The following is a 26495-nucleotide window of genomic DNA, read 5'->3' as shown; positions in this document are numbered from 1 at the left end:
GTTCTTTTCTTCCTCCTTTGGACTGAGGCTACCAGTGACTCCATCCACAAAACCCTCATGAACCAGCTCCAGAGCCTGGCAGACATGTTGCTTCACAGAACATACTCAAGGCTCCAGAAAAGCAGAAGTCCCTGAAGGGGGTTGCCCTTGACCATCAGGAGCCCATAGCAACTCCAGTGTGCCCATGGCAAACACCGAGACAACATCCCTATTGAAACAGCAGTTCCCAGCCTGTGGACAACCAGAGGTCTGTGGACTACCCTACGCTCTTCACAGGCAGCAATTAAGAACAGGCCTAATACTAGTTAGCTTTAGCCAATTTGACACGACTCCTAACTTTCACCCAAGCTGAAGTGAAACAGGGCCAGAGATGGAGGGAAGGTGGGTGACCGTGACGCAGCCTTCACCGAGGGCTTTTGCTCCAAGTTGCAGCTGAGAGGCCCGACAGTCTGCAGGCTTCATGAGTGACCAGATGCCTTGCTTCCTCCAAGTACACTCGGACAGCCGGTGCTCAGAGGCACAGCAAGACTGAGCTCCAGAGCACGCCCCGCCCTGCCTGCTCTAAGGCTGCCGCAGGCAGGCAGGGGACTCCAGGCTGCTGCTCCCAGGGACAGAGCTCATTCCCACCAACAGTGAGCAACTTCCCCACAGACCAGTTAAATGAACACCTACCTAACCACATTTCAGCTGGAAAAACCAGTCAGGCTTAAGATAAATAGTCAAAAAAAAAAAAAAAAAGAGAGAGAAGAGAAAGGGAAAGGAGTGAATAATAATTTTAAAAGCACTTTGAATTTCTGTTCTATTTCTACTCTATTCTAGATGGTGACAAAACTACATTTCAAATAATGACAACAGAACCTAACTGCTATCTTCAAAAGAGACAAAACTCTGGAAATAGTCACTTATGGGACTAACTCCCTGAGGAAAATGAGTGCTAAATCCTTCAGGAGCCCAGCCACCCCACGAGCAAGTCTGCCTTCAGCCCCCAGCTCTGACACTCACTCAAACAGGACATTGTTGCTTTCACAAATGTCCCTGAGGATTCTCACAGCCCCAACAGGGCTGCAAGGCCTCTGAGAGCTGAACAAACCCCAAACTGCAAGAGACAGACCCATCCCTGCACCACAGCAATAGAGCCGTGCACCCCTGAGCAGGTGGGCATGCAGAGGAGGCAACAAGGCAAGGGTGAGCTAGTTCTTCTCTTTGCCAGAAACAAATGAAGTTGAAATCAAACATGTCAAATGGAATATGCTAATATGTGTACATGAGTGACTGCTGCTTTAAGGCCTATTAATTCAGTTACAGCCTGGTCCTGCAGAACACTGAACTGGGTGGCTCAGCAAGTGCTCTTCCTCTCCTGGGGAGCTCAGTGAGCCATGCAAGGGAGAGGCTGGGCATGAGCTGGCAGCCCAGAGGGTAGCTCACAGGCTGTGGGATGGGGCTGCTGTCCTCATCACCCTGCCCAGTGCCACCACCAGCATTAGCAGTGCCTTGCCTGCTCCAGTTCCCCTTTTAGAAACACAACAGCAATGCACAGAGCATAGCAGAGCAGTGTGTACACCTTGGTTTTATGACAGACTACGAACATTAATGTATTAGAATTAACACAACCACAGCCTCCCGGGGCTTGGCAGCCAAAGCTGCTCCCCTGGTCCCTTCCCACACCTCTGCACAGGATGAGCCACCAGGACCCAGAGAGGACGAGGCAGCTCTCAAACTCATCTCAGAAATGACACAAGGGAAAAAGGGAGGGGACAGAAACCTAAGAGCAAGAAGGTGGCACTGGGTTTGCCAGACACAATCAAATGTGGCAGCAAAAACTGAATTTGTAAATGACCCTGGAGGACACGAGTGCTTGAAACCTGAAAGTGTGTTCCTGACTAAAGCAACAATAGGATGAAGAATAAGAAGCAGCAGAGCATACAGCCACACCTGCAGGAAAAAATGTGGGGTGCCCAGATAGAGGTTTGATTCCTAGCCAAAAGAATTGCTTTTCTCCTTGCATGGTCTCGTATCCCTGGCAAGGATTCCCGGAGCCAGCCTGCTCGGGGCTGGCGAGGGTGCTCCTTCCACAGGATGTCACCAGAGAGCTGGGCCAGCCCCTTGGGGATCCCCCAGCCCCAGCACTGCAGCCTCTGACCCATGCCTGGTGCAACGCAGCTGGGAGGGTCCTGGCTTCACCTGCACTGACTGCTCCATGCCCTCTGACAGCTCCATCCCCACGGCAGCAGACACGGGACACAGCTTATTTGACACTGAGCATGGACAGGATCTGTCCAGCAATGCTACGGTGGCTAGGCTCCTGTCGGGCCCGGGACAGGTGACACAGTCTCCACCAAAGCCCATCTCTGGCCAAACGCTAACGCCAAGCCTGGAGGGGTATCGCTCCCACTGCATGCTTTGCTCTCTCCACAGGGTGAACTCTGGCTACACAAGAGCATCTGGATTTCCACTGAAATGACTCAACTCCCTCTGAGTGCAAAGGAGCCGGACCAAGCCCATGACACAGAGGCACAGAGGTGATGTCTTCCCCTTCACATGCAGTGCAAGGAACAGAAAGAAGGTCTGGGGGTTCTGCTCAGCCTCACCCCTATTCTCCCCTCAGCTGAATGGAAACACCCGTTGCTGGATCCAAACCCACTTGCTCCAAAATGGTATTCAGCTGGTCCCAGCAGATCGATGAGAACAGTGCTGCTGGATCCAACTCACCACCAGGAGCCAGCCCAGCAGAGCCAGCCAAGGCACTGCTATATTTTCCAGCTCCTCAGCCTTGTCTCCAGGAAGTTGCCGGCATGTTTGGTTTTTGTTTCTTCCTCCCGTTTCCTCTGGCCATCATAGAAACTGCTCCCCAGCAGAAAAATCAACTTTCTCCACCTCTTTGCAGAGGTAACAATGGAGGGGGTCTACATAGGGAAACCTTGCTCCTGAGGTTAAGCATCAGAGCAAATACAGCTCTAGCTGGTCTCCACTATGGTTTTCCTCGGGATTAGGGCGGACTGTCAGTGACCAGCTTTGCACTCACTCAGACCACTTCTGCAGAGAAGGCCACATAGAGGAAATAACTTTTCTGGGTCTCACAGTGTTCATTTCCATCACAAATGCAGCTTGTTTCTTGCCCCAGTCCTGGAAGTGTTCAAGACGAGGTTGGAATGGACTTCAGGCAACCTGATGTAGCATGGTAGTTGGAACTAGATGATCTTTAAGGTCCCTTCCAACCCAAATCATTCTATGATTCTATTTTGTGATTCTATAATTCCAAAACCTCCTTGCTTTCATGCCACTTGCAATGGCCAGTCTGCCCAGTGGAAGCCAGGAATGAAAGGGCAGGTGTGAGCTGTGCAGGACAGGGAGGAGCTCATGTCTGAAGAGGCCATAGTAAACACCCGTGGGTCCTGGACCTCAATAGCTTCAACACGGGCCTGGGTGGCGCAGCAGCCTTGGGCAGCCTGCATCCCACTCCTGTGCTGAGCTGGATTATTACAGAACCACAAAAATGGCAAACCCATAAAAAAGTACCAAAGAACATCAGCCGGTGCCACCAGCACATTCAACATAATCAAACACAGCACCTGCTTGGTTTTTTTCTGATATGACACCCATTAGTGTTTAAGCATAAAGACTGCCACTAGTGGTGGCCAGAGCAGTACAAGAACGCACCTGGGGCTCCCTCAGCACTTCAGTCCCCGAGGCTGCATCCCCCCCAGCTTGGCTGCTCACAGGCAAGACAGCCCAACATCGGTTACGGGATCTACCATCTCCCACACAAACAACCAAGGCAGGAGGTCACACACTGTTGGGCTTTCTGCATTCAGTGGAAAAGGCATGGACTGTCACAGGATGATCTGGTGAAAAACCAAAAGGCTCAGTGTCTACATACTCACGCACTGAGTACCACCTCTTGAAGGAATCTGTCATCCACGCTCAGGTTCAGGATGACGACTGGAGGTCTTGGTATCTGGGGAGATGAACTAATAATATTTGTCTACAGGCTATTTTCTTCAGACTTAATGGTTCAATAAATTCTGTCAGGTTGGGCATTAGCTGGTACCATTCCAGTGGCTTTCTCATCATTCCTAAACCAACCTGAAGGACTGTGTACCTCTGATTTGTTTTTCATTTTTTCTTCCACCACATAAGAGTGGCACCAACTCCTTGGGCAAAGCACTTAAGATTTCATACTCCATTAACCTGCAAAACTACTGACTTTGCTCTGATATCCAACATCTGCAAATCCTAAGAACTACTGCAGGTTTCCACAGGCCGCATTTCTCCTCCATCCCCTTCCTCATGTTCTGCTAGCTGTGACTGCCGAGCAGGTCTCCTTGTCCCCAGCTCATGCAGCTACGACACCTCCCGAGCAGAACTCACCCCTGGCCCGGCCCTGCCCAGCCAACACTGCCCGCACCCCCCTCACACTGCATGGGACGGGGCTGCCAGGGCACAGAGGAGCCAACACCATGTTAGCGCTCCCTCTAGCACCTACGTTTTGCAGTCCCGTACTCTAGAACTCTCACCTCACCAAACACTCTTCTTCCCTGCGGGGCAAGCAGGGCCAGATTGTTCTGACCTGCTGGAAATACTGACTTCTTAGACAAAAACAAAAGGAAAAGCTAATTTAGGATGGAGCCAACGAATCTGCTATGGTCAAACCACAACACTTCAATTTAAACCCACTGATGCTTGTGTTTGACACTTACAACTGCGTGCATACAACATGCTTGAAGGGATTTCCAACACAGCAAAAAAACTTCAAATGACAAAGCAGTGAGTTTTGCTTTGTGAATCTCAAAATGTTTAGCTACATTTCAGAATTTTGTCTTTGTTTTACTCTTTTCTAAAATGTGCATTGCAAAAACAATTGCACGCAACTTTGCAATGACAACAATAAATACCCATGTGACTCATCCAGAATTTGTTTGGCTCCCAAAATCTGGTTACTGATGAAATGCTACCTGCTGGGATGCTCACGCTACGTGACCACCCCCTGGCACCACTACAGTGAGGTGCTGTGTGAGGAAGCCACACGCTTCTTCCAGCTTCTACTTGGAGCCTCAGACCTGCAGACGGCTGCAGGAAGCCACACTTTAGAAGGACTTGTGATAGGGCCCCCAGCCACATAGGGCAGAGAAAAAGCATCTTTGTCCCCTTCCCTGTAGCTGAGCAAGTTCTTGTGTCACCATCACCCAGGAAATGGCTCAGGATCTGTTACAAGCACAGATACATGGGAATCAGCCCTTCGCTTCTGCATCTCGCCCTACAACCAGCAGCTGGGCAGGGACACAGACCCTTGTACTATGCTGGGCTGGCACCATCCAGAAACACTTCAGAGGAAAGATGCAAAGCTACTGAATCAGCAATGTCACCTCCTGCTGCAGGTGTTTTTCTTGTGGCATCCCCAGCAGAGTAATAAGCGAGCCCACTGCTGATCTGTGGTTAGTGGAGGAACAATCTCAGCTACTCTGGAAGCTATGCATGAGAACAGACTTTTCCTCATGCAGGATCAGGAAATATTGCATGTGCACATCTTGCTATGGTTTCTGTCAACCTTGGGGACCATACATACAGTATTAAAGGAAGCATCATCTCCCTTATCTGCTGGAATGAGCCATCGCTAGAACATGTTGCATACTGTGACATTCATGGCCTGCATGGTGATTCCCCATTGCCTCCATAAAATATGCCAGAACTAGGACCTATTATTGGCTGTCAAATGCGGGGGGAAATAATACTGGCTCTGCATTTTAAATATTCTTTTGTGCTATCAGTTCGCAAAGGCAAAGAGCATGCTAAACTGTGTCACCGATATAGAAATAAACTCCTTTCCCAGCACACGCCTTTTACACCAACAGGCCAGAATCCCTCTAAATCCCTGCAAAGCTCTGACCACCTACAGGACAGCTTAACAAACTTGGTAGTTTTGTGTAAGTGCTGGCAAGTACCTGTATCCTGTCATTAACAGCCAAAGAAATGACCAGTTATTGTTCTGCAGGCAACAGCTTTCTTAAAAAAAAAAAAAAAAAAAAGATGTGCAAGATTTTTTTTCAATAAAAATGAGTGTATTTAGCATAAAACCCCAGGAATTACAATATAGGTTTTACTCTTGTATTTGCATTGTTTGAACTAGTTCAGTGGCCTGGGTTTGTTCCTATATTCTACAGAAATACCAGAAATAACAAAAACCTTTCCTCAGCTCTCTGTTGAAGGGGGTGGTATGGAGGCTATGAATCAATGCCATCAAAGTGCTTTATGATCACTTGCATAAATGCAAGATTTTAAATGGTGCTAAAAGGACGTGCACAACTGCAATTTCTAGATCACACTAAGTTCGCTAGTAAGGAAAAGACTGCTGTTGGCTTGGAGTTTCTGCCATAAATTATTGGCAATGGAAAAAAAAAGCTGAATGCTGAAGTCATAGCAAATTTTACGAGTGTCAGAAAAAGAAAAAATAAGAAAGAACAGAGTTAGCTCAAGCTTCCTTCTCCATTTGAGGCAGCCCTCTGTCATCCCAAGATTTAGCACAAACAATATGAGTGGTGTCACACAACTGGACGGGACAGGGCCTGCATGGTGCCGGCCACCTCCGGGAAGAAGCCAATAGCTGGTGGGAGGGTCCCCATGGCCCGCTCAGCGCAGCGCGCCTCGCCCCACTGCTTTCAGCTAGAGCCCGCTCTCTTGCAGCCTGGCTGACAGCACAGCCTCAGCCTGCGGCGAAGCTGCAATCCCCTGTTTGTGGGACCATGGCCAGTTGCCTTGGAAATGACGACTTCACTGCAGAACCACGCAGCAGGATGGGACAAGAAGTCTGGGTAAGCATAACAAGCCAAGCACTCCTCGCCTGTGTTACTGAACAGAAGGATGGAAAGCAGGGATTCCGTACAGCTGAGCCCCAAGGAGGTCCATTAAGGAGGCTACCACAGGCTTCTGCTTTACTATCTTTCTAGGCACCAAGCACAGAGGAGACCCTGTGCCTGTAAAGCTCCCTCCTCTACTCCTCAAAGCCACACTGCCTCTGCAGATGCCCAGCGGAACTCAAACAGAGGAGCCCTGCAGGCTGTATTGACACATTACCAGCCCCCTGTGAATGCCCCCACCACAGGAATTCAGAGGGTGCTGCCTGTGAGCCACAGAAAACTCCCTCTGACTTCATTATAGTAAAATATATGATGTAATCTGCAAGTCCAGAAAGCTGTGCAGGCACACAGCAGCCCCCACAGCCACAGCCCCGACCCCAGCTGCCTCCGACTCTCTGGCATGAATGAGTGGTCACTGCCATTACCCCCAAATCAACTGGCAAAGCTCAGACTCCCACTGATGAAGCAAAGGCAAGGCACCTAACTGCTCTTAAACATACACTGTGCAGTAGCACAGCAGTATTACTTCACTGTGCCTGAATCCACAGCTCTGTTCTTGACCTTCCAATAGGCTTTGCAATAAAGTGAAGTCAGGTTACATCTACCTGGTCCTGTATTACGCTGACAGGTTGTACGACATTACATACTATTACAGGGCAGTTATACATAGCAGTTATCTTCCTGCAGAGATAGTAGTGCTTTAATTATAATTAATGCCAATAAAAAAGAAATGGTGTGTTGGTATGTTATATTTCCAAGAATTTGTTCATTGAAAAATTCGGATATAAAACTCTATCTGCTGCTTTCTGCAGAGGCAAGTCCTTTATTCTCAGCTTTCCTAGTAAATAGTTACTTGGTCAAGGGTAGGTCACTTAACCTTTCTCTCTGTTTCTTAATCTGTCACATTATTCAAAGAAGTTGGATTTCAATTTGTCTTGACAAAGGAGCTTTTGTGTGCTCTGAATCTGCAAAAAGTTCAATGCAAGCAAACTCTTTGTGGTTGTACAGACACATTAACTTGCCATAGTGTGGCTCAGTATGCAAGATGGGTGTTTCCCATCAGGACTGTTGTACTCCGGGACACTCTTGAACTTGAAAGTTGTAGTAAAAAGTCATATGATTCCTTCTGGTCATGTAGTCACAAGAACATTTATATGTGAAGCTTCCCACCTTCTCAGGCACTAAGTGCAGATTAAAAGGGCTTGGTTGCTGATGCTTGTCAGGTGGAAGGCCTCAGAGGAAGAAATCTAGGAGTAGAAAACATTGGGAAGAGAGGAGTTGTTGAAGGAAAACCTCAGCTACAAAACTCTGGAGAGAAGGGTCTAGTCAAGACCTTAAAAGGGAACGACACTGTTCCAAGTTATTGGTACAGCTAATACAGAGAAGCTCGGAGCAAAGCCTGCAGACGGGCTGTCACAAGTTTCCTTTTCTTTTCCAACAAGCAGCAGCTTAATGTTACTTCAGTGTTCAATTCCACAGCTGCTATTTGAACCATACAGACAAGGTCAGTGCTGACAGGAATAGTGCTAATTTTCTTCCCAACTCAGTAAAATGGACTGTAAAAGGAGCAAAGCTCAACAGCAGGAACCAAATATTGTGCCAATAAGAAACCAGAAAGCAGAAACTAAAGAAATGTGGAAGGAAGAAACCTCAAAGCAACCAATTGCCTAGCTAGAAGCTCTTACAGAAGACAGCAGTCCTTGAGGACTGCCTGATGCTTTTCCCAAAAGGCATAACAGGCCAAGTCATTGCACTTCACTGCTTCTGCTCCCATCAGGCTCCAGCTGGTGAATTTAGTCCTCGAGATCCTAAGTGTTTGCATTTTGTCAAAATTTGTACCCTGGATACACGCTGAGGTTTCTGCAGAATCCTGAGATCACCACATCATTTCTTCAGGCTAAGCTGCAAGGTTGCTATTTAGTTTAGTGATTTTTGCTTCCATTTTTTAAAATGGACTTTATTTATTTCCCCTGTTCACCCTTGAAAAACAGTGCCCTTATGCCTACTATTTACTGAAAAGTTTAGCCTCAGATTTACTCACTGACCCACAGGCCAGCAAGTGCCTCATAGGCAAATGAGTAACAGACTCACTGAAATCCCAACTGAAGCATTTCCTCAGCGTTATTGACTTAATGATCTTCCTGCCAAACTCACACGGGCATATATGGGATCAGAACCAAAAAAGCAAGCAATCTCAATCCCTGGCTGAAGAATCTATGCTGCTGAGCTAGGAGAGTATTTATTTATTACTTTGAGATCGGTATGAGTTTAAGAACTTTGTGCCTGATGCTACCTTCGCTGGTGTCAGTTCCAGACCAACGTGATGTCCCCAGCTTCAGATACGGTACTTCTGATTTGTGTCAATGCAAGACCAGGATCAGGCTGGGGTTACTTCAAAGAGTAACAACTCCAAAATCCCTTCTGTGGGGGAGGAGGGGGAAGATGTCCTTTCATTCAGGTTTACAAAGAGCAAACATAGTAAAAAGAGTCAGCTATTCTAATGCTTAGCTTTACCATTCTTGGTAATGGGGTGTGGAACGTTTGATTCTATTTCCAAAAATCGCCGACATAACACATCGCAGGCAGGAGCTCTGCAAACTGCAAGATGACAGCAAAGCCTTTCTCCTTCTTTCCCTCCTTTAAGGAAGCGCAGGAGGACACTGTGGAGCCTCCTGGTTAACCAGAACTAGCAGGAAAAAAAAAACAGCCTGAGCTCCAGCGGCAGCCCGCGCTGCCCGCAGCTCCTCCAAGCAACAGACTTCGCTGCAAGTTACTGTTCGTCACGACGGCGCATAGCGGCTGCCCCCTCCTCCTGCTCCGCCCGGAGCCGCCGAGCCCCGCGGGCCCGTGTCTCCCGCGCTGGGCTCCGGAGCCGCCGGGCGCAGCCCCTCGCAGGAGAGCGGCGGCAGCTCCGCGCCGGCACCGCGCCCCGCTCCGCCGCCGAGCCCCAGCCCCAGCCCCGCCGCCCCGGGACGAGCTCCGCCCGCCCCGCGGCCCCGCCGCGGCCGGCCGGCCGCGGCCCTCACCTTGTCGTCGTCGGGGCACAGGTTCTGGAGCCGCTCCTTGTCCGAGGCGGCGCGGACCTCGTCGGGGCCGGGGCCGGGGCCGGGGCGGGGCCGGGGTCGGGGCCGGGGCCGGGGTCGGGGCCGGGGTTGGCGGCGGGCGGCGGGGCGCGGCGCTGCCCGACGCGCAGCGCGCCGAAGTCCAGGGTCTTGCTCTCGAAGGCGCCCTCGACGCTGCAGAAGAGCCCGCCGCGCTTCTGCCGGGGCGCCGCCGCCGCGCCCGGCCGCGCCAGGTACACCGGCAGCTCCTCGCCGCCGCGCCGCCCGCCCGCCGCCATGCCCGCCCGCCCGCCGCGCCGCCGGGAAGGGGCCGGGGCCGGGGACGCTGGGCGGGGGCTCCTCGGCGGGGCGGCCCCGCTCGGCGCAGAGCGGGGCGCGGGGCGGGGAGCGGGGCGGCCCGAGGGGCAGGCGCTGGGGGCGGCTCGGCGGGCCCGCTCACCGGCGGCTCCCTTCCTTTTGCGCTCCGGTGCTCGGAGCGGCGCCGGCCGCGGGGAGCGGCGCGGAGCGGGGCCGTCGGGAGCCGCGGGAGCGGCGCTGGTGGCCCCGGCACAGCTCCGCCTGGAGAGGGCTCGCTGGGAGCCGGGCGCCGAGCGGGCGGCGGTGGCGGCAGGTGACGGCGGGGCACGTGCGGCCGCGGGCCCTGAGCGGCTCATCCCGACCCTCGCTTCTGGCCGCTGCCAGAAGCGCAGCGGTGGTGCGGAAGCCAGCCCCCGAGTGCTGCAGCGCTGTGACATGCCCGCGCACCTCCAGCCTCTGCGCAGGGACAGAGCTGGGACTCACACCTGGGCAGGCACAGAACCATCGCGCTGCAGGTTCTGCTAGCACGGCTCGCTGGGGCTTGCTCTCAGCAAATAGGCATGTGCAGAAGCACACCAGCAGCAGAATCGGCACGCTCAGGAGGTTTTGGCTTTACAGATAATTGGGTGCTGCCTGCAACCTGGCTTTCATAGGCACAAGGCAGTGTGTCATTCCACTCAGGGCCACAGCCACGGCACAGGCACATTGTCAGTCATGTTACAGATACACGCAAACAATGGGAACTGCACAAACCTACAGAGGATGTAACTGTTCACACATGTGCATGCATGCTGTCATGCAAACATAATCAGCATGTAAGCTGCGTGTTAGCTAATTTAAGCTTTGAGAACTCCATTACAACTTCATTTCAAAGGTATAGGAGGCCTGAAAGATGGGAGCCAGGGCTGAGTCTTAAATATGCTAATCGGTGTTTAACAGAGTAGCAGCCTGTGAAATCCATCACACAGCAGCAAAACTAGAGTTTTAACTTAAAATTCTTTTTCCAAGTACTTATTTCTTTACACAGAACATTTGTCCATTGTACCTGGGCTCAACATCCTGCCAAGTAATTCCTCACACCCCATGTTTGTGTTATGATATGGTGTTGATTATGTTTTTTCCAGTCTTTTTTTATGAAAGCAAAGCAGTGCCATTGCCTCTGCCAGTCCTCCAAGGACTGGTGGTTCTCACTTTTGGAAAAATTTCCAGGGAGCCTGACCCATCATGGAAAACAATGACCCTGTGATTATGTCTGGAGAGGGAGTTTGTGGGCACTCTCTGACAGAGGCTTAAAGTTATGTGGGAGGAAATGGTTTGGGATTGTTTCCTTCCTTTTGCACTCTGTGAAGCAGTCTGCTTTTGTTACTGGATATGTACCAATGTAATTGACTCTGTCCCTTTTTTCTCCACCTAAGTGGAACAATCTACAAGACCTCGAATTTTTGACTAATTATTCAGGTCTGAAGGGTTAGGAGAAAAGAGGATGCACTAAATATAAACACTAATATAAACAAAGTGTGTCAGTAAACTTGGATGAGTTACTTTATCAGAATCGTATGTCTTCCACAGCAGAGTACTGGTCAGTATCTACTCTTAATCACCCTAAAGTAACATCAGAGAGGGTTAAACTTCATTGTTCTTGTGATATGATAGAACTTTAACATGCAACAGCCCCAGGTTTGCAGCTCAATGAAATTTACCCTCAGGACTTTGATCCCGGCCAGAGCTCTATGCTTGCCCACCAAGGCCAGAGAAAAACTCCATGCTGCTACCACTTTCAGGTGCAGCAGCGGTGCTTGGCAGCTAAGGAAGGAAGCTTTCCTTCAGATAACCAGAATGAGTTTGCTTCATAGTTTCCTCTACTGTAGAATACGCTCTCTGGGCAAACACTCTCTCAGACACTTACCAGGGAGATAGCCAGTGCTGACCAAATAGCTGCACACAAAATAGCTGCCCACCGGGTCTCTTCCTTAGTGAGGAATGAATGAATTTGTCCTCTTCCTGCTGCAAGCTGGGTCCACTGAGCATAAGGTGAGAACTGTTAGCCAGTTTCTGCCCCATCAAGGCAGAATTCAAGACATCTTCTTCCAGAGCCAGTGGAGAGCACACTGCAGGCACTGAGCAGACCCCTGCCCTCTCATTGCCAAGTAACAGCTCCTGAGGAATAACCCTTTTACAGGACAAAACGTGTTCCTCAGCCACAGGCTGCCTGATTGCTTTGTGCGCTGACCCTGATGAAGGTATTGTGAACCCCTTGTTTTGGCTGGGGCCTCTCCATATGGTTATGTAACTTTATGGGGAATTAAAATTCCTTGGAACAGGGCCTGGCCTTTGTCTCGTTCTGCAAATGTGCAAAAGTTTCGGCATTGTACTTTAATAGCAGTATTTATTTAAATCCTGGTTTTTGTGTTTATCTTTCCTAGTGCTTTGCTGCATAAATGGTGCATTGAAGTTATTTGCACTGCTGAAGAAGTACGGGGGCTGTTCTTAGAAGTGGAGGCTTTAAAATCTGACTTTTAATGGAAATTATTCACTATAAAAGAGGCAATTCTTGGTTTTAATTTTCTGTCGTCTACAGCACTTTCGCATTGTTCTTGTGCATTGCCATTCACTTTTAAGATTCTTTTTTGTTAGGTGTTTTAAGGCCTTTTGTTTGAGATTATTATGAAAACTGAGGTTTCGGTTCAGTATGTGTTCAGTGCAATAGCCTTGCATATGAGCCCATTAGAATGCATTATTTTTATTTCTGTATTTGTATGTCTTCAGATCAGATTTGAGGCTTAATTATACAATGACAAAACATTTGTCCTCTGTAATTAAGCATGATTTCTTTTCTTTAAATCACATGTTTATATGCTAACTGACAAAAGTGCTTTTCATTCAAGCAGTCATGAGTGGTGTGTCTTCAAATCCTGCTGGGAAATCTGATCTCCTCTTGTTTGTCTGTGCAAAGTGGATGGGAGATACAGATCAAGGTGATTCCACGACAAGGCTGCCTTCCCAGACTGAGCCCGAGGAGGATGGAGATGGCAGGCATTTGAATTCATGTGCATGGGGACCTACTAGAACTGATGCATCAGCCCCACAGAGTATTTCCCTGGCTTAATGACTGCATTCATTTCTTGACCACAGAACAAGTGCCTGTCCCTCATGTCAGCAGTCTGAGCCTGTCAGATAGGCATTGCTGGTCATACCTCAGAAGAAAACAAATAGGTTAGTATTCTGATTTAGCAAACAGAGTTTATTTTAAGGGAAATTACATTTTGTGATGTCAAGTTTCTAATTTATGTCCAACTAGACTGTGTCCTTCTATCTGAGCAAGAGCTGCTTTTATTAAGCAGCACTCAGAAATGGAAATCAGTCATGTCACAGGGTGAACTGTACTAGTTATGAATGGGGGAGTGGTAGAGCCTTCTTAGAAACGTTCTTTAGGCAAATCCCTTTCTGCAAAAGGACTAGTTAATGCAATGGGACATAATCACCCTGTCTGGGGTGGGCATTTTCTCATTCTATACACTCAGAACCTTTGTTGGTTTCCTTTGTTGCTCCTCTCATCTGCTGCCAGAGCAAAACCAGCTGGGTTTCCTGTTAGTATCTGTGCAGGGAATCATGGGCTCCAGTGATGACTGCCCAATCTGCTGAGCAACCAGCAAGAGGCACAGCGTGCGATGTAACTTTCACAGGCGTTTTCCCAGTGAGGCTGCCCACTTAGTGAGTGTCGTCTTTTAAATGTTTGGAGAGGAATTTAAATTGCCCATGGAATCAGTGAGCAAACAGCAGAGGTATTAACAGAGAAGCCATATTAGGTCATCTTGCCTGCCACTACCAAGACACAGTTACTCTCTGCTGAGTATTTTCTGGTGATTTTGCTGATTCATCGTCAGTTTGTCAGCCTGGGAGGCAGTTTCTTAACTGGATAAACTCTGCACCCTCTGTTGGCAAACTTCTGTGCTGGTTCCCATTTCCCAGATGCACTACACAACATGATTCTGTCTACAGTAAAAACAGAAAGGAATTAAAAAGAAGTGAGGAATATCCCAAATTGTGGCTTCTTGCTCGCATAGTGTTGCCTGTGCCACTGGGAACTGCTCAATACCCCCAGGGGGCTAAGATCGCACTTTGTTTCCCTCGACTCACTAACAAGGTGGCCTTGCTTTTGATTTAGCAGTGCTAAATACCACAGCTAGATTTTATCAAGCAGTGGATAACTTCAGGATCATGGCAAGTATCTGGAGTTCTTTATCAGGTGATTCTTACAGGCATCTATTAATGCTGAAGGCCTCTCTTTTGTGTAACCTGCTGATATGGAAAGCCATCAGCAGATGCATGTGTTAAGAGAAGCAACAGGCTTGCTGTGCAGATGTGCACATGCAACATCAATGTTGCTGAGCTGTTCCTTGGGCATCTGAGCACCAGAGAAGGTCCAGATATGCTCATAGGAGACAAGCTGACTTTGCAGGAATTAGATGACTTCTAGTACTTTCTAGCATTGTATGTCAGCTGCCCTTCCACCCCAGAGAAACACAAAGGCTTTGGCAGGAAGAAAGTCATGCCAGAAATCCACAACATTTAAGTGTTTAGCTTTTTATTCTTGTTTCTTTTTCTGGAGTTACTCAGCCTGTTTAAAGAAAGGACCTGGGGTGGCAGGGAAGCATCTTGGGCTCCATACCTATGACCACAACGCTCATTTGACTCAGGGAATGTTGTGTTACTTGAAGAAAATGGGCTGTTGACATTAGCTGAGAATTGTCCCCCTCTGCTGCAAACACTCACAAGCTCAAGCAAAAGAGAGCTGTGTCCTGAGTGAGGACATCTCCTTCCTTGATGTCAAATCAATACAAAATGGTTTTACATTAGTTTTCCTGTGGTCCTGGAGGCAGCAGATTTTTGTAATTGTGCAAGAAAAGGACATAATGATGGCATAACTTTGTTAGCATGATAAATACATATCTGGTTTTATAGCTCTAGGTTTGCTGCTAAGGTCTGTAGTTTCAGCTGAAGAAGCATTGAGAAGTAGTAGGGCAATGGTAGTGGCAGGATAACACTGATTCCTCAATCTCTGTCTGGTTCCTACAGGGTCTGATAAAACTGAATCCCTATACTACATGCATGACAAGTAATAATGATGAAATTAGTTGGAGTTGTCTTGTTTCATGCTAAGTTACAGCTGCCTTATCTTACTTGGGTGTCCTGTTTTAGGACACTGCCAGATAAACAGGATTGCTTTGCTGATTCATTCTTTCAGCCTCTAGCACTGCATTTCATGTGCCTCAGGAAAAGTCGGGCTAAGGACAAACAGAGAGATTAGTGAAAGAGCCAAACTTTAAAAGAAAAATCTTTTGAGGTCAGAGAACAGTGGGTGCTTTCACTACCCAAGAAATGGCACACTGGTGAAGAGCAGGCCAATGATGAGCATGCTATCTTCTTCAACCAGGAAAGGCCAGCAGCTGATGCTTCCATCTTCAAGCTCCACTTTCTAAACTTTCAGACATAGTAAGTTAGAAGGTCCAAATAGACCTTTGTGATCCTCCAGGCTGCTCTGCATATCAAGGGGCTCTCCATCTCGACTCTCTGTGACCATATCTTTCAGAAAAACATCTGATCTTGATTTATATTTTTAGTGCTGGAGAGTATGTGACAGATATTGTAAGGTCCTAAAACAGAATCCTACCCTTGCTGTTAAAAATGGGCATCCCCTATCTCCTCTAAATGTACTCAGCTTCAGGTTCCAGCAGTAGACCTCTCATACACATCTATCCTTGATTGTGTCTGGAGGGGTGGCAGTTTTTGACAGCCACTGGAAACGCAGACAGCTAGAATTGAAGGCACAGTGGCAATAGTATAGCAACGTTAAATACATCCATATGTACTCTCATTTGATATGTCTGCTTATACATCAAAGGCTAGCATTAGTTGTCTTTGCCACAAAGTCACGCTGGGAGCTGATGTTCAGCTGTTTTAAAATCAATTTTCCAGAACAGAGTTTCCAGTGCCAGTAGGAATGTCTTTGTTCCCAGATGTATGAGTTTATGTAAGAACCTGTGAACGTGCCATCTTGTGTGACTGTGCCCAGCTTTCCACTGTTTGACAGATGTGCTACCCTACCCACCTGTAGTTAAATGAGATAACACAAACCCACCCGTCAGCTCTGTGTTGTGTTGGATGTTCTATACTGGATGAGGCATATTAATGGATGAGACTGGAAGGACATACTTTGTGTTGTCACAAACTAGAAAAGATGGGAATGGGATGGTTGTCTAACGTGGAAATGATTTGAGAGGGGAAATAAGCCTTTATATCAGGTACCAGGGAAAGATTTCACCATAGGCACAGACATCATTTGGCAAGCTGCTATACAGTAGAGTGGTGACTTTAATGAAGCTTACCTATGAGGCTTACCAAAGGCAAACCCCTGAAGGGTTCCAAAGAAAAAAATGCTTGACTGTCAAAAGCCTGTTCAGCATTCCATGTCAAAGCCACAAGGGAAAGTGGGTTCATAGAATGTTAATCTCTATTGCAAAATGCTGTTGTACAGTCAGAACATACACCTACTAACACCACATACAGATTGACTTCAGTGTGCCTTCAGTCTCCATGCTAATAGAGCATGCTGATGTTAGAATAGATTTATAATCTTCTGTGCTGGATTATTCCAAGAATATTTCTGATATAGAGTAATGCTTTTAGTTTCCAGATTTGTTTAGTACTGAGCAAAATCTATGGAAAATTCCATCATTTCAGCGTGGTGGGTTTTTTTTGTTTCTTTGTTTGTTTTGTCCTGAAATGAGCTGATAGTCAAAATGTTAGCAAATAACAATTATGGAACAGGAGTTCAGAAAATTTCCCTTTGGGTAATCTGGCTTCTTCTTCGTTCTCTGAGGAAGAACTATTACCTCTTCCTTAATGCCCAAAGACTCTCGTGATGCTGCAAACATCACGGTCAGATACAAAACAAGTCACTCAATCATCGGGTTGTTGGAGACAGTGCCAGAGATACAGTGATTTTTAAGAGATTCAGAAGAGGTGATTTGGCATCAGTACAGCTGCTTTTGTATCTTTCTACATTCTCTTCATAGTCTCTGCTCACCATCACTTGGGTTATAAGCCTCTTTTTCCCTCAGTGGTGCAAAATGTGTGATAAATGAAAAACAAGAGATTCAGGTCCTGCCACAGCAGATTAGCTGCAGAGGTACTGAGGTGACAAATGCTGAGCAAGGACAAAGCTACAAAGGTCAGAATTCTGCTAGTCCACAGAAAGTCTGAAATTATTTCTGTTTCTTTCCAAACCACACCAGGGAACCATGTACTAACCAGTAAAGGTTTGTCTTCCATCTGTTCGCAAGCAGAAGCAAGGAGAGTAATCATAACAGAAATTTATCCTTGTTGGCCTGAGAATGAACCTAAGTCCTGGCTGAAGTCTCAGTTGAAGGAAGACACCACAGGAGAGAGGTGTCCCAATGAAAAAAATAAGTTTTGTAGATTTTATTTAAACTAAAACAGTGTCTCTGAAAGTTTTATGCATCAAGGAAAAAAGAAAAAGAGCCCAAATGCCAAGATCCATGTTAGGTACTTAAACCTCAGACATGTCACCTTCTGATCAGCTGAATGTGCTTTAGAAGCTTTCTAAAGCATGTGTTTTTTTTTCAGATAAGCAGACAGCTCTGGGGATTAACAATAATCTACAGTTGCTTTCAGCTTTAATATACTTAGGTGTTTCTAACCAGGTCAGTAACAGCCAAAATACGTTGTGAAAATAATTTGCATTCATTTAATTAGCACATTTCATCTGACAGTTGCAGAGTTCTAGGAGTCCAATAAGAGCCACAGGCAGACAGCAATCAGTGACAGCAATGCAGAAAAAACCTTGTGGGAATCTTCTTCCTCTGGGCACACAGCTCCTGCTCACCTCCTGCTCCCCGCCCTTGGCATGCAGCTCACAGGGACACCGCAGTGGGACATGTGGGCTGTCCACGCGCTGGCTGATTCGTGAATTTGGTAACCCATTTAACAGACAGCACTGCTGCACTTGGCGTTCACCTCTCATGATAACCAACAAGAGGAGCTGTTCATTGTAAGACAGGCGTTGGGCACTGTGTGAGCAAGTGTGCTGCTCATCTGCTCTGCCCCTGCCCTTCACCACTTGGTTGGCAGGGCAATAGAACCCTAATTCTAAAGTGGTTTCCGTACAGTGAAACTGCACTTTTCACTGCAACGTCACATAAGACTCTGCTTAGACCCATAAAGGGATATGGGAAAGATAAATACTAGGGACTCTAAGCGGGTTTTGTTTCTAAGATGTGATTAGACAATCACATACTGTTTTGTGGTTTGGTTTGGTTTTCCACTCCAGTGTATTACATGCTTGCACTGTTCAGACAGCACAGAAGCAACGATATGATGGGATCACGGTCCTGAGGCCTCCTGCTGCAGAGGGGTAATGGCTTGCAACAGAGCACTGATGCCTTCATTATGCATCTGGTAGGCACAGTCAGGTCAGAGTAGCATGACAGAAGTGTCTGAGATAGCTGTCTTTGTTCACAGGCACTTTGCCAGTGGTCTGGGTTGTCTAATAGACATGCTGTCTGCCTTGGAGAGGTAGCTGTTCTTGCAGTCTGCTACATGCAGAAAAGAAGTGCCAGGACTAATCTGATCCATCTGTGGCTCCATTCCTCTCACACCGCTTTTGCATAAAGGGTTGCTGACAAGACCCACATCAGGCACTTGTCTGTTGTCTTTGTGGTGGAGCCAAGATGAAAGGGGATACTGACATTTCTCTTTGGGACTGATTTACAAAGGTCATTTGCACTAAAATTTACCCATCCGCATTTTACTTCCATTTCTACTTAGTACTACTTCCTGTCAAAAGTATCCAAAATTATAATGATAGTTTCATCTTGCTGTGTTCATCTTAGCTAGAAAGGTTGGTTTTATCACATTCTTATCTTAACACACCTGGTGTAAAGCTGGATTAACTGGAACATACCTCATTGGAGATACGTTTGTGCAGAAATCAGATTCAGGCTTGCTATGGTTTATAACAGAGCTTAAAAAAATTTGCTTTTTTTTGTCATAGTGTTGGCAAACAAAAGATGTCTGACTCCATCAGTCAGGCATAGCAACTAAGTCTCTGAGATGCCCTAAGAAGAGATGGGCAAGAAATTAACAATCTCAAAGCACTTTAAGAACCTCCTTGAAGCTTATATTATACCATCATCTGCTGGAAAAAAAAAAAAAAAGGCAAGTTCCACTGCATATAAAGAACAAAGATAGTATGGCAGTAAAGAAAAGAGTCTTTCAGCAGCTTCAGCACCAGCAAGCCACACCTCCATCTTATGTAGTTATATTAGTAATTGTGTTCAGTCTGTATTCACTGTCCCCCATAATTTCCCTTTGAAATTATTGCCAAATTATCCAACAGCCATTAAGGACTAGTGGGATATTCCTTCAACAGAGATGGTAAAATAGATAAAAACAGATAATGTCCAACTATGTTGCTTGCTAGTTATGTCCAAGAGAAAAAAGCAAGCAGAGCTCATGTTAGGAAAAGTCTTCTGTATTACCAAAATCCATCCCCAGGACACATCTTGCCCTTCACTTCTTTGCAAGTGGTCTTGGAATGAGTTGTTCCCTGAACTCACTTTCAGCTACTCACGTGAAACCTAAGACTCTGTGAGAATGCCAGAACCCAAACTCAGCTGCATTGAATGCACCTGGAAAAAGTCATCTGAGAAAGGTAGACTTAGTCAAAAGTAAATCCTGTCACATTCAGGTCAACGTCAGGCCCATGATGCACCCAGGGGGTGGGGAAGAAGAACAGCTTGTGCCAGTTTCAGACCACCTGGTGGATTCCTGTTTCCCAGGGAAATCCTTGTATCTGAATAGGTGATCTTTCCATCTGAACTGTGATGTGCATAGCTGCTAAGGCTCTAGTACACTGGGCTGTAAAAAAGGTCTCTGTAGTGAACCTCAAAACAAGCAGGATGTGCATGTAGGGTTATGCTCCCAGGTTCAAACACTAAGGTTTTTTTTAGCAACTTTTGCTTTAGGGGCCAAAAAGGAGACAATATACTATTCCCCAATATGCTATAACTTTTGCTGTTTTCTACTTAATATATTGTTCTTTTCTTTCTCTGTGATGACAACAGGCACTTAAGTATCAAATTGCCCCTGGATGGCTGCACATCTAGGGTTAAATTTGGGACCCCATGTCAGAAGCTGGAAGTGGAAGCCACAGGTATTTCCTACTCACTTCAGGATGCTGTTATGTCTCCGGGTCTGGTTCGGCATTGCTTTCCTCTGCAGAAAGAAGTGCAAAGTGTAGGCAGCGGAGGAGGATAGTCCATTCCAGCCTTTGCCAGTGTTTAACTTCCAGCTGAAAGGATGAGGCAATAAAAATCTTGCTACCTAATCTCTTAACAGTTTTGGAAGAATAGGTTGGATGGGGTGGAGTATTATGTGGGCTCACAGGATTACCATGTAGCACATACACTAAATCAACATCAATGTTTTGTCTTTATATTACATGTTCACACCCTCCTTTGTTCAGTGTGAAGAAGATTTTCCTAGTTTCCTGCTTGGTTCTTTCATCTCATCTGCTTTTACTTCTAAACCAATGGCTTGTGAGTATCATATGAAAGTCAGGCTGCAGTGAAAGGAATCAGAAAGACTCATCATGCCACAGGCTCATTCCTGTTTAATAGTGAATTGTGCACCACAGCATACCATTGTGCTGAGTGTCATCACCAGAATATTACTAAATATGAAAAATAAAGAGCAAAGAGAGAGATGAATAGATAAAGACACAGATGCTTTCTTGCTGGAGAGGTTGGAACACAGGGTCCAAATTGCAGCGTTTTGATGTGGGCCCTTTACAGAGCATGGGCAAGATATGAATGCCAAGTGGTTGTGCACTTTCAGAACAGAGTGAGGTGTCTTGGAATGGAAAATTGTAAAAGGTGGCATATTAGTCATTTCCCTAGGAAAGCATATGAATGTTGTATCTGTTCATGATAAACCTTGAATTTCTGAGTTTGAAATCAATCTGCACCCCAGATGTGCTAATGCCTTAACTGCAGCATAGCTTTCCTGCATCCCACAAAACACAAAATATTTTAGGAATTTCATACCTGTTACTGCCAAATGAATCATTCTTCTGAGTCTGTAAACCAAGAAGCTAAAGTCCTTTTCATTTTCCCTATATCTTCCCATTACTACAGATTGCTCTAAGTGGAAAGTGTGGGTAAGAACATGGCAGGTTACTTTTGCAGGGTCGTCTTTCTGCTTCACTGTGTTTTTCTTTTACCTTTCCACTATTTCTGATGTGTATGTTCTGACATGGAAGTGAGGATGTGAGCTTGTCAAACAAATATGTGCAGATACTCACACAGCTTATGTACAATGTCCATGGTGTGTTCTTACAGGTTTAGATTAAGTGACTGTCAGTATTAAAATATGCAAATCCTTCATTCAATGCCTAAACTAACTGATAAAAACCTAAGCAACAGACACCATGGTGAACTCTGGAAGTTACTGCGTGCTCTGTTGAGAACGTAAAAATAGAGGCTTGCCTTTCTTGCCAAGCTGGAATGCTCTAATTCTTTTCACAACCCATATCAGTTAAGCTATTGCAACTGTACTGACTGGTTTACCTGGAGCTTAAAGAATAAACTTTGACAAACTAGTCACTTTAAAAGTTCTCTGTTTCATATACAAAGGAATCCAAACTATTGTGGCTTGTTATCTTTTTGTTATTATACTTGGTATATATTGCCATTTCTAGGAGCTTGATCAAAATGTCCCAGAAGCTTCTTAGCTCCTTCATTAAATCTGCATTCTCTGAAGTTATAGGGAAAGCATTATACAGATACTTTCAAACTATGTCTAAAAACAACACTGTTGTTTAGGAGTGTGTGTTGGTTCTGGATGAAGAGATTTAGGAGAGTGCTTTCTGAAAAACAATTCTGGAACTTGGAATAGCTCAGGGGTACATGAACTCCACCTCAAATAGCTACCCACTGCTTTTCTCTGGCTTGTCCTATAAACATGTAATATGTATGCTTCAGCCCTGCTAAGGAATGTGTGCTTTTTCTGTACTTCCTTTGTTTAAAACTACAGTTTATTTACTTACACTTGCACAGTAATTGTTTCTAGCTCAGCAGCATTTTTCTTTGAGGCTTGCAAAGCACTTTCCATGATGATGAGGAATGGTCCAGGAAGGTCCATATTTCCCCTGCTAGCAAGAGGGCAGCTATGGCAGAAACAGAAGATGTGGATTGCCAGGAATATTGTAGGAGTCAGCAAGGTATACCATAGCTGAGAACAGTTGCTGGGAATGTGGCAAAGAAAGCCACAAAACATGAGAATGAAGAGAGAGAATTACAAGATACTAGGGTTCTCATCCTGAAAACACATTGCACATTCTAGACTGAGGATTAATGCTATTTATGTAGTTAAGAATGTTTCCATGCTTTTAAGTTAAAGACAGTATCACAGCTTGCAAATTCAGGACCTAAGATGACTGCAGCCAGTGCTACCTGTCTGAATGTTGGATTTGCCTGGGTTTCATTCATAAAAGTCTTTTTTTTAGGCACCTAATGAAAATGGACTGATTTTCCTGTGTGCTGAGTATTTCCCCATCTGCCAACTTCCCTTCTCCTTTTGCAGTGTATGCTCTCCATTAATCTTGAAAAAAAAGTGTAGTTGTATTTTATTCATGCCTGGACATAAGTTCAGATCCCTAACTTGGAAGCTGCTGTTGAAAAATGTTATCTATTGCCAGCTAATTTTCTGGAAGGGCAGTGAATTCCCCACTGAGAGGGAAAGGCCCTGATTTCAGAATTCCCTTATCTGTCTCCAGGAAGTGAAGCTCATTATGTTTCCTCTGGACCTTGCAAAGCAGAATAATAATCTTGTTTTGTAATGTATGCTTTGAGTCAGGTTAACATTACTGAACTTCTGGGATAGTTGAAAACATACAAAGAATGTACAAACAAGAGACTTTAAGTTCCAGAAGCTTACTCATTCAAATCTTTGAATGCACATAACCTAATTAGAGTTATTATAAGAATATAAGAACTAATGAGTCACTACTTTACGGTTATCACTGAATTTATACTCCAGTTTGTTCATACAGGAAGTAGTCTGCTCAGGACCTGAGCCTCTAAAGCATATGGGAGTCAGCAACCACTAAGGAGCAGACATGTAGCTCAGCTAAAGAGACACTAACATGTGAGTACAGTTTCAGGAGAGCCTGAATAAAGATTGCAGCGATAAAGCACACCAAGAGTTTCTGCTGCCCTTTTAGCGATGGAGAGAAGCATCTTCCCCTCCAAGAAGTGATGACAGAAGGCCTTAGACAGTTCTGTGTTTCGGAGTAGATGCTGGATACTTTAACTGAAACATTTCAGAGCTGCACTGGTTCATGCAAAGTGCTACAAGTTCTCCACATAAGAGGACTTTCTCTGGAACAGATGTCTTTTGTGGGTGGGTACCAGTCTGCTCATGTGCAGTTTGAAGGCATTCTGGAGCACTTAGATCACCACTGTGTGGCTGGCTGACTGCAGGAAGGAGACTGGTGTCTACGGTGGTCATAAACTCACTCCCTCTATTGCTGGCTGACCCAAGCGTCATCTGTATAGCAGACCATAGCTAATGCACTTAGAAGGGGAAAATCAGAGAGCAGAGAACTCTGTGTGTCCTTGACATAAGGCACGGTCCATCCCATTCAGTGGTGAGACTGCTCACGTTAATTGATGTTTTTGTCTTTTCTGAATAGAGAGGGCTTTTCTTTAGCTACTTTTAATACTATGTCACACTTCTTTACGATACATTTGAGATACATGTTTAGAAAATTGCTAGGAAACCAATTCCAGTCACAATTTTAGTGACTTTTTCAGTTTGCAAACTAATGTCAGATTTCCAACATTTCAAATGGATACAGGAGGTGAGCATATTTTTCCTGTACCATTATTGGTATTAATTTGTAAAATCACAGATTTCCTATCACATTTTTTGCACTCAAATACAAAACTGATAGACACAGGCCCCTCCAACCTTCACTCCTGGCTTCACCACTGTCAGGGTCAGGCAGGAATACTTCACTTTTTTGCTTTCTGCCTGCTTTCTCTGGACTCCTGGGCTAGGCTGCTTTCTGTTATATCCCTGCAAATCAGGGGCAACAACACTCATTTAAGCTGTTACTTCTGGTTTAAGCAAAATTGAAATACCATCTTGATAATAATTTGTTCTGCATGATTCCTGAAACCCAATAACATCAAAATATTCAGTTGACATTACATGTTCAGGGCCTGAGGGGAGGTTAATCACCAGGTAATATTATTGTCCTGGGAAATATTCCAGCATCTGCCTGTTGGTAAGCACTCATGCTGGTACAGTTATGTTCTGCTTGAGTTTATGCTGAAGGTTTCCCTCACTCTCCCCACTCTTTGCCACCACTTGCTATCTCCCCCCAAAATTCACCCTGGCCATCACCAGGGGGGCAGTGCCTCAGGCTGTGCTGGTGGCTCTGTTCTCCTGACCAGAGTGGCAAGCACTGGGACATGCTGCCACTCAGGGTTAGCATGCTGTTTGTGGCAGTTGCTGTGGCAATGGTGAAATGCTAACCAGGATGGGGTGAAGAGTCAGCTGTGTCTCTGGACTTAATAATATGATTTCATGTAAGACATCAAACAAGAATGCAGTAACTCAGCAAATCTGCTTTATGCGTCTAAAGGAAACCAGATGAAGCTAAGCCTTTTTTTAAAATACCCAGATTCCTTCCGCAAGTCACCTTGTTTCATAAATATTCATTCTCCCCGAGTCCTCTGAGGATCAGAATCTAATAATTGTGCATATTTGTGTGATTTTTTAGTTTAGGCTTGGCATGAGAGCTCTGGATGTCCTTTATTCACAGAGCAAACACCACCTGATGAGCAGAGTGAGATTCACTTATTAAGTCTCAGCTTTTAAACCAGCCTGCCAAGATAATTCCCCGGTAGCTTCAGCATGCAATAATTTTCTCCCATTTATTTGGTGGCATAGGGCCATGTCCACCTCGAATGGTGTACTCTTGTAGATCTCATGATTGCTGGCTTTCACTTCAGCAGATTAGTTACTGGACCTCAAATTCCCATTCATATAGCCAGGCAAATGCTGAAATATATTTATATTAATACTTAAATATGCATTTTAGTTCACCATGTTCTTTTGTATTTGCTTTCCTTCAGCAGAGAGGAGGATATCGTTTATTAATATTAATTAATTAATATTAAGATGTGTATTAATACAGTGATTGTAAGCCTGAATCACCCAAGACTTTTGCCTAAACATTTCCTGATTTTAGAATTGATAACTATGTGAATTTTCATTTGTGAACTGTAAAGTATGACAAAACAGTCATATAGTTTGAAATTTGAACTTTCTTTTGGCTTTCTTTCTCTTTCTTTTCTTTTTAGGAAAGAAAGTGATGAAAGAAGTGGTGAAAATTTGGTGAAGATGCTCATGAACTTATTGAACAACACAGATAGATGTTCACCTGTAGAAAACCCACCTATATGAAACACAGTAGTGTTTTTCAGTTGAACTGATATTTATAAATCATTCTGCTATCTGTAGTGAGGGGACAATGTGTACCTCCTTACAATGGACAGATGGTAACTCCCTATATTATCAGTCAGGATGAGATCTGCATTAATGTAAGCAACAAAATTACAATTTCATAATTCCTCTAGGTCATAGCATGTTTTAAATCCAAACCAAATGTTAGACTATTCATAGTTTTCCTAATAAACCAAAAGTGAATTCTACTTGTGAGAACCATCTCTTCCCTATTTTGAAAATGGTTCATTTTCTTTCCAATTCAGAGTTATTTTGGCTCCAAAACAACAATTATTATTCTAATTGTTGTTAATATGATTGTTTTTAAATGCATTATTGCATTCAAGCAACAACCAGACATCTTAATTCACTTTGGGGTTTCTGCCCACTGACAGTGTAAGTCTACTAGAGAGAGGACAGTCCACACTCCAGAAAGTTTCCATTTTGAGGGCCATACCTAATGGAAACCTTTCAGTCCAGGTATAGCTGAACTAACCCCAAACCAGCTATTGCTAAAATAGCTCTGCCCTACGGAAAGCAGAAAGGCAATAGAGAATACAGACTGGAGTACAGCAGGCACATCCGCACAGCACTGGCCTATCCTGCTTGGCTTTCCCAGCCCGTTTGTAGTTTGGGGTACTCTGCATTATGCTATTGTGTGGGCATTTCTTTTAGCACTAAAACTGAGACT

At 45.5% G+C, this 26495-nt stretch overlaps 1 protein-coding gene and 1 long non-coding RNA gene across 2 annotated transcripts in view; one reads left to right on the top strand and one right to left on the bottom strand.

Annotated features, from left to right (window-relative positions):
* DPYSL3 (dihydropyrimidinase like 3) overlaps positions 1–10200 on the bottom strand; it is a 36073-nt gene extending 25873 nt beyond the window's left edge. Inside the window, 2 exon segments of the mRNA XM_040574020.1 lie at positions 9878–9939; positions 9942–10200. Coding sequence (XP_040429954.1) covers positions 9878–9939; positions 9942–10191 — 312 coding nt within the window. The 5' untranslated portion in view covers positions 10192–10200.
* Positions 10201–12604: 2404 nt separating this feature from the next.
* Positions 12605–26011, top strand: LOC121078192. Its single transcript, XR_005824485.1, has 2 exons — positions 12605–13423; positions 25663–26011. It is a non-coding gene; the product is annotated as an uncharacterized LOC121078192 (long non-coding RNA).
* Positions 26012–26495: the final 484 nt, after the last annotated feature.

This window comes from Cygnus olor, chromosome 14 (assembly GCF_009769625.2).
Source record: "Cygnus olor isolate bCygOlo1 chromosome 14, bCygOlo1.pri.v2, whole genome shotgun sequence".
NCBI classification, from domain to species: Eukaryota; Metazoa; Chordata; class Aves; order Anseriformes; family Anatidae; genus Cygnus; species Cygnus olor.
This window is presented reverse-complemented; position numbering and strand designations above follow the sequence as displayed.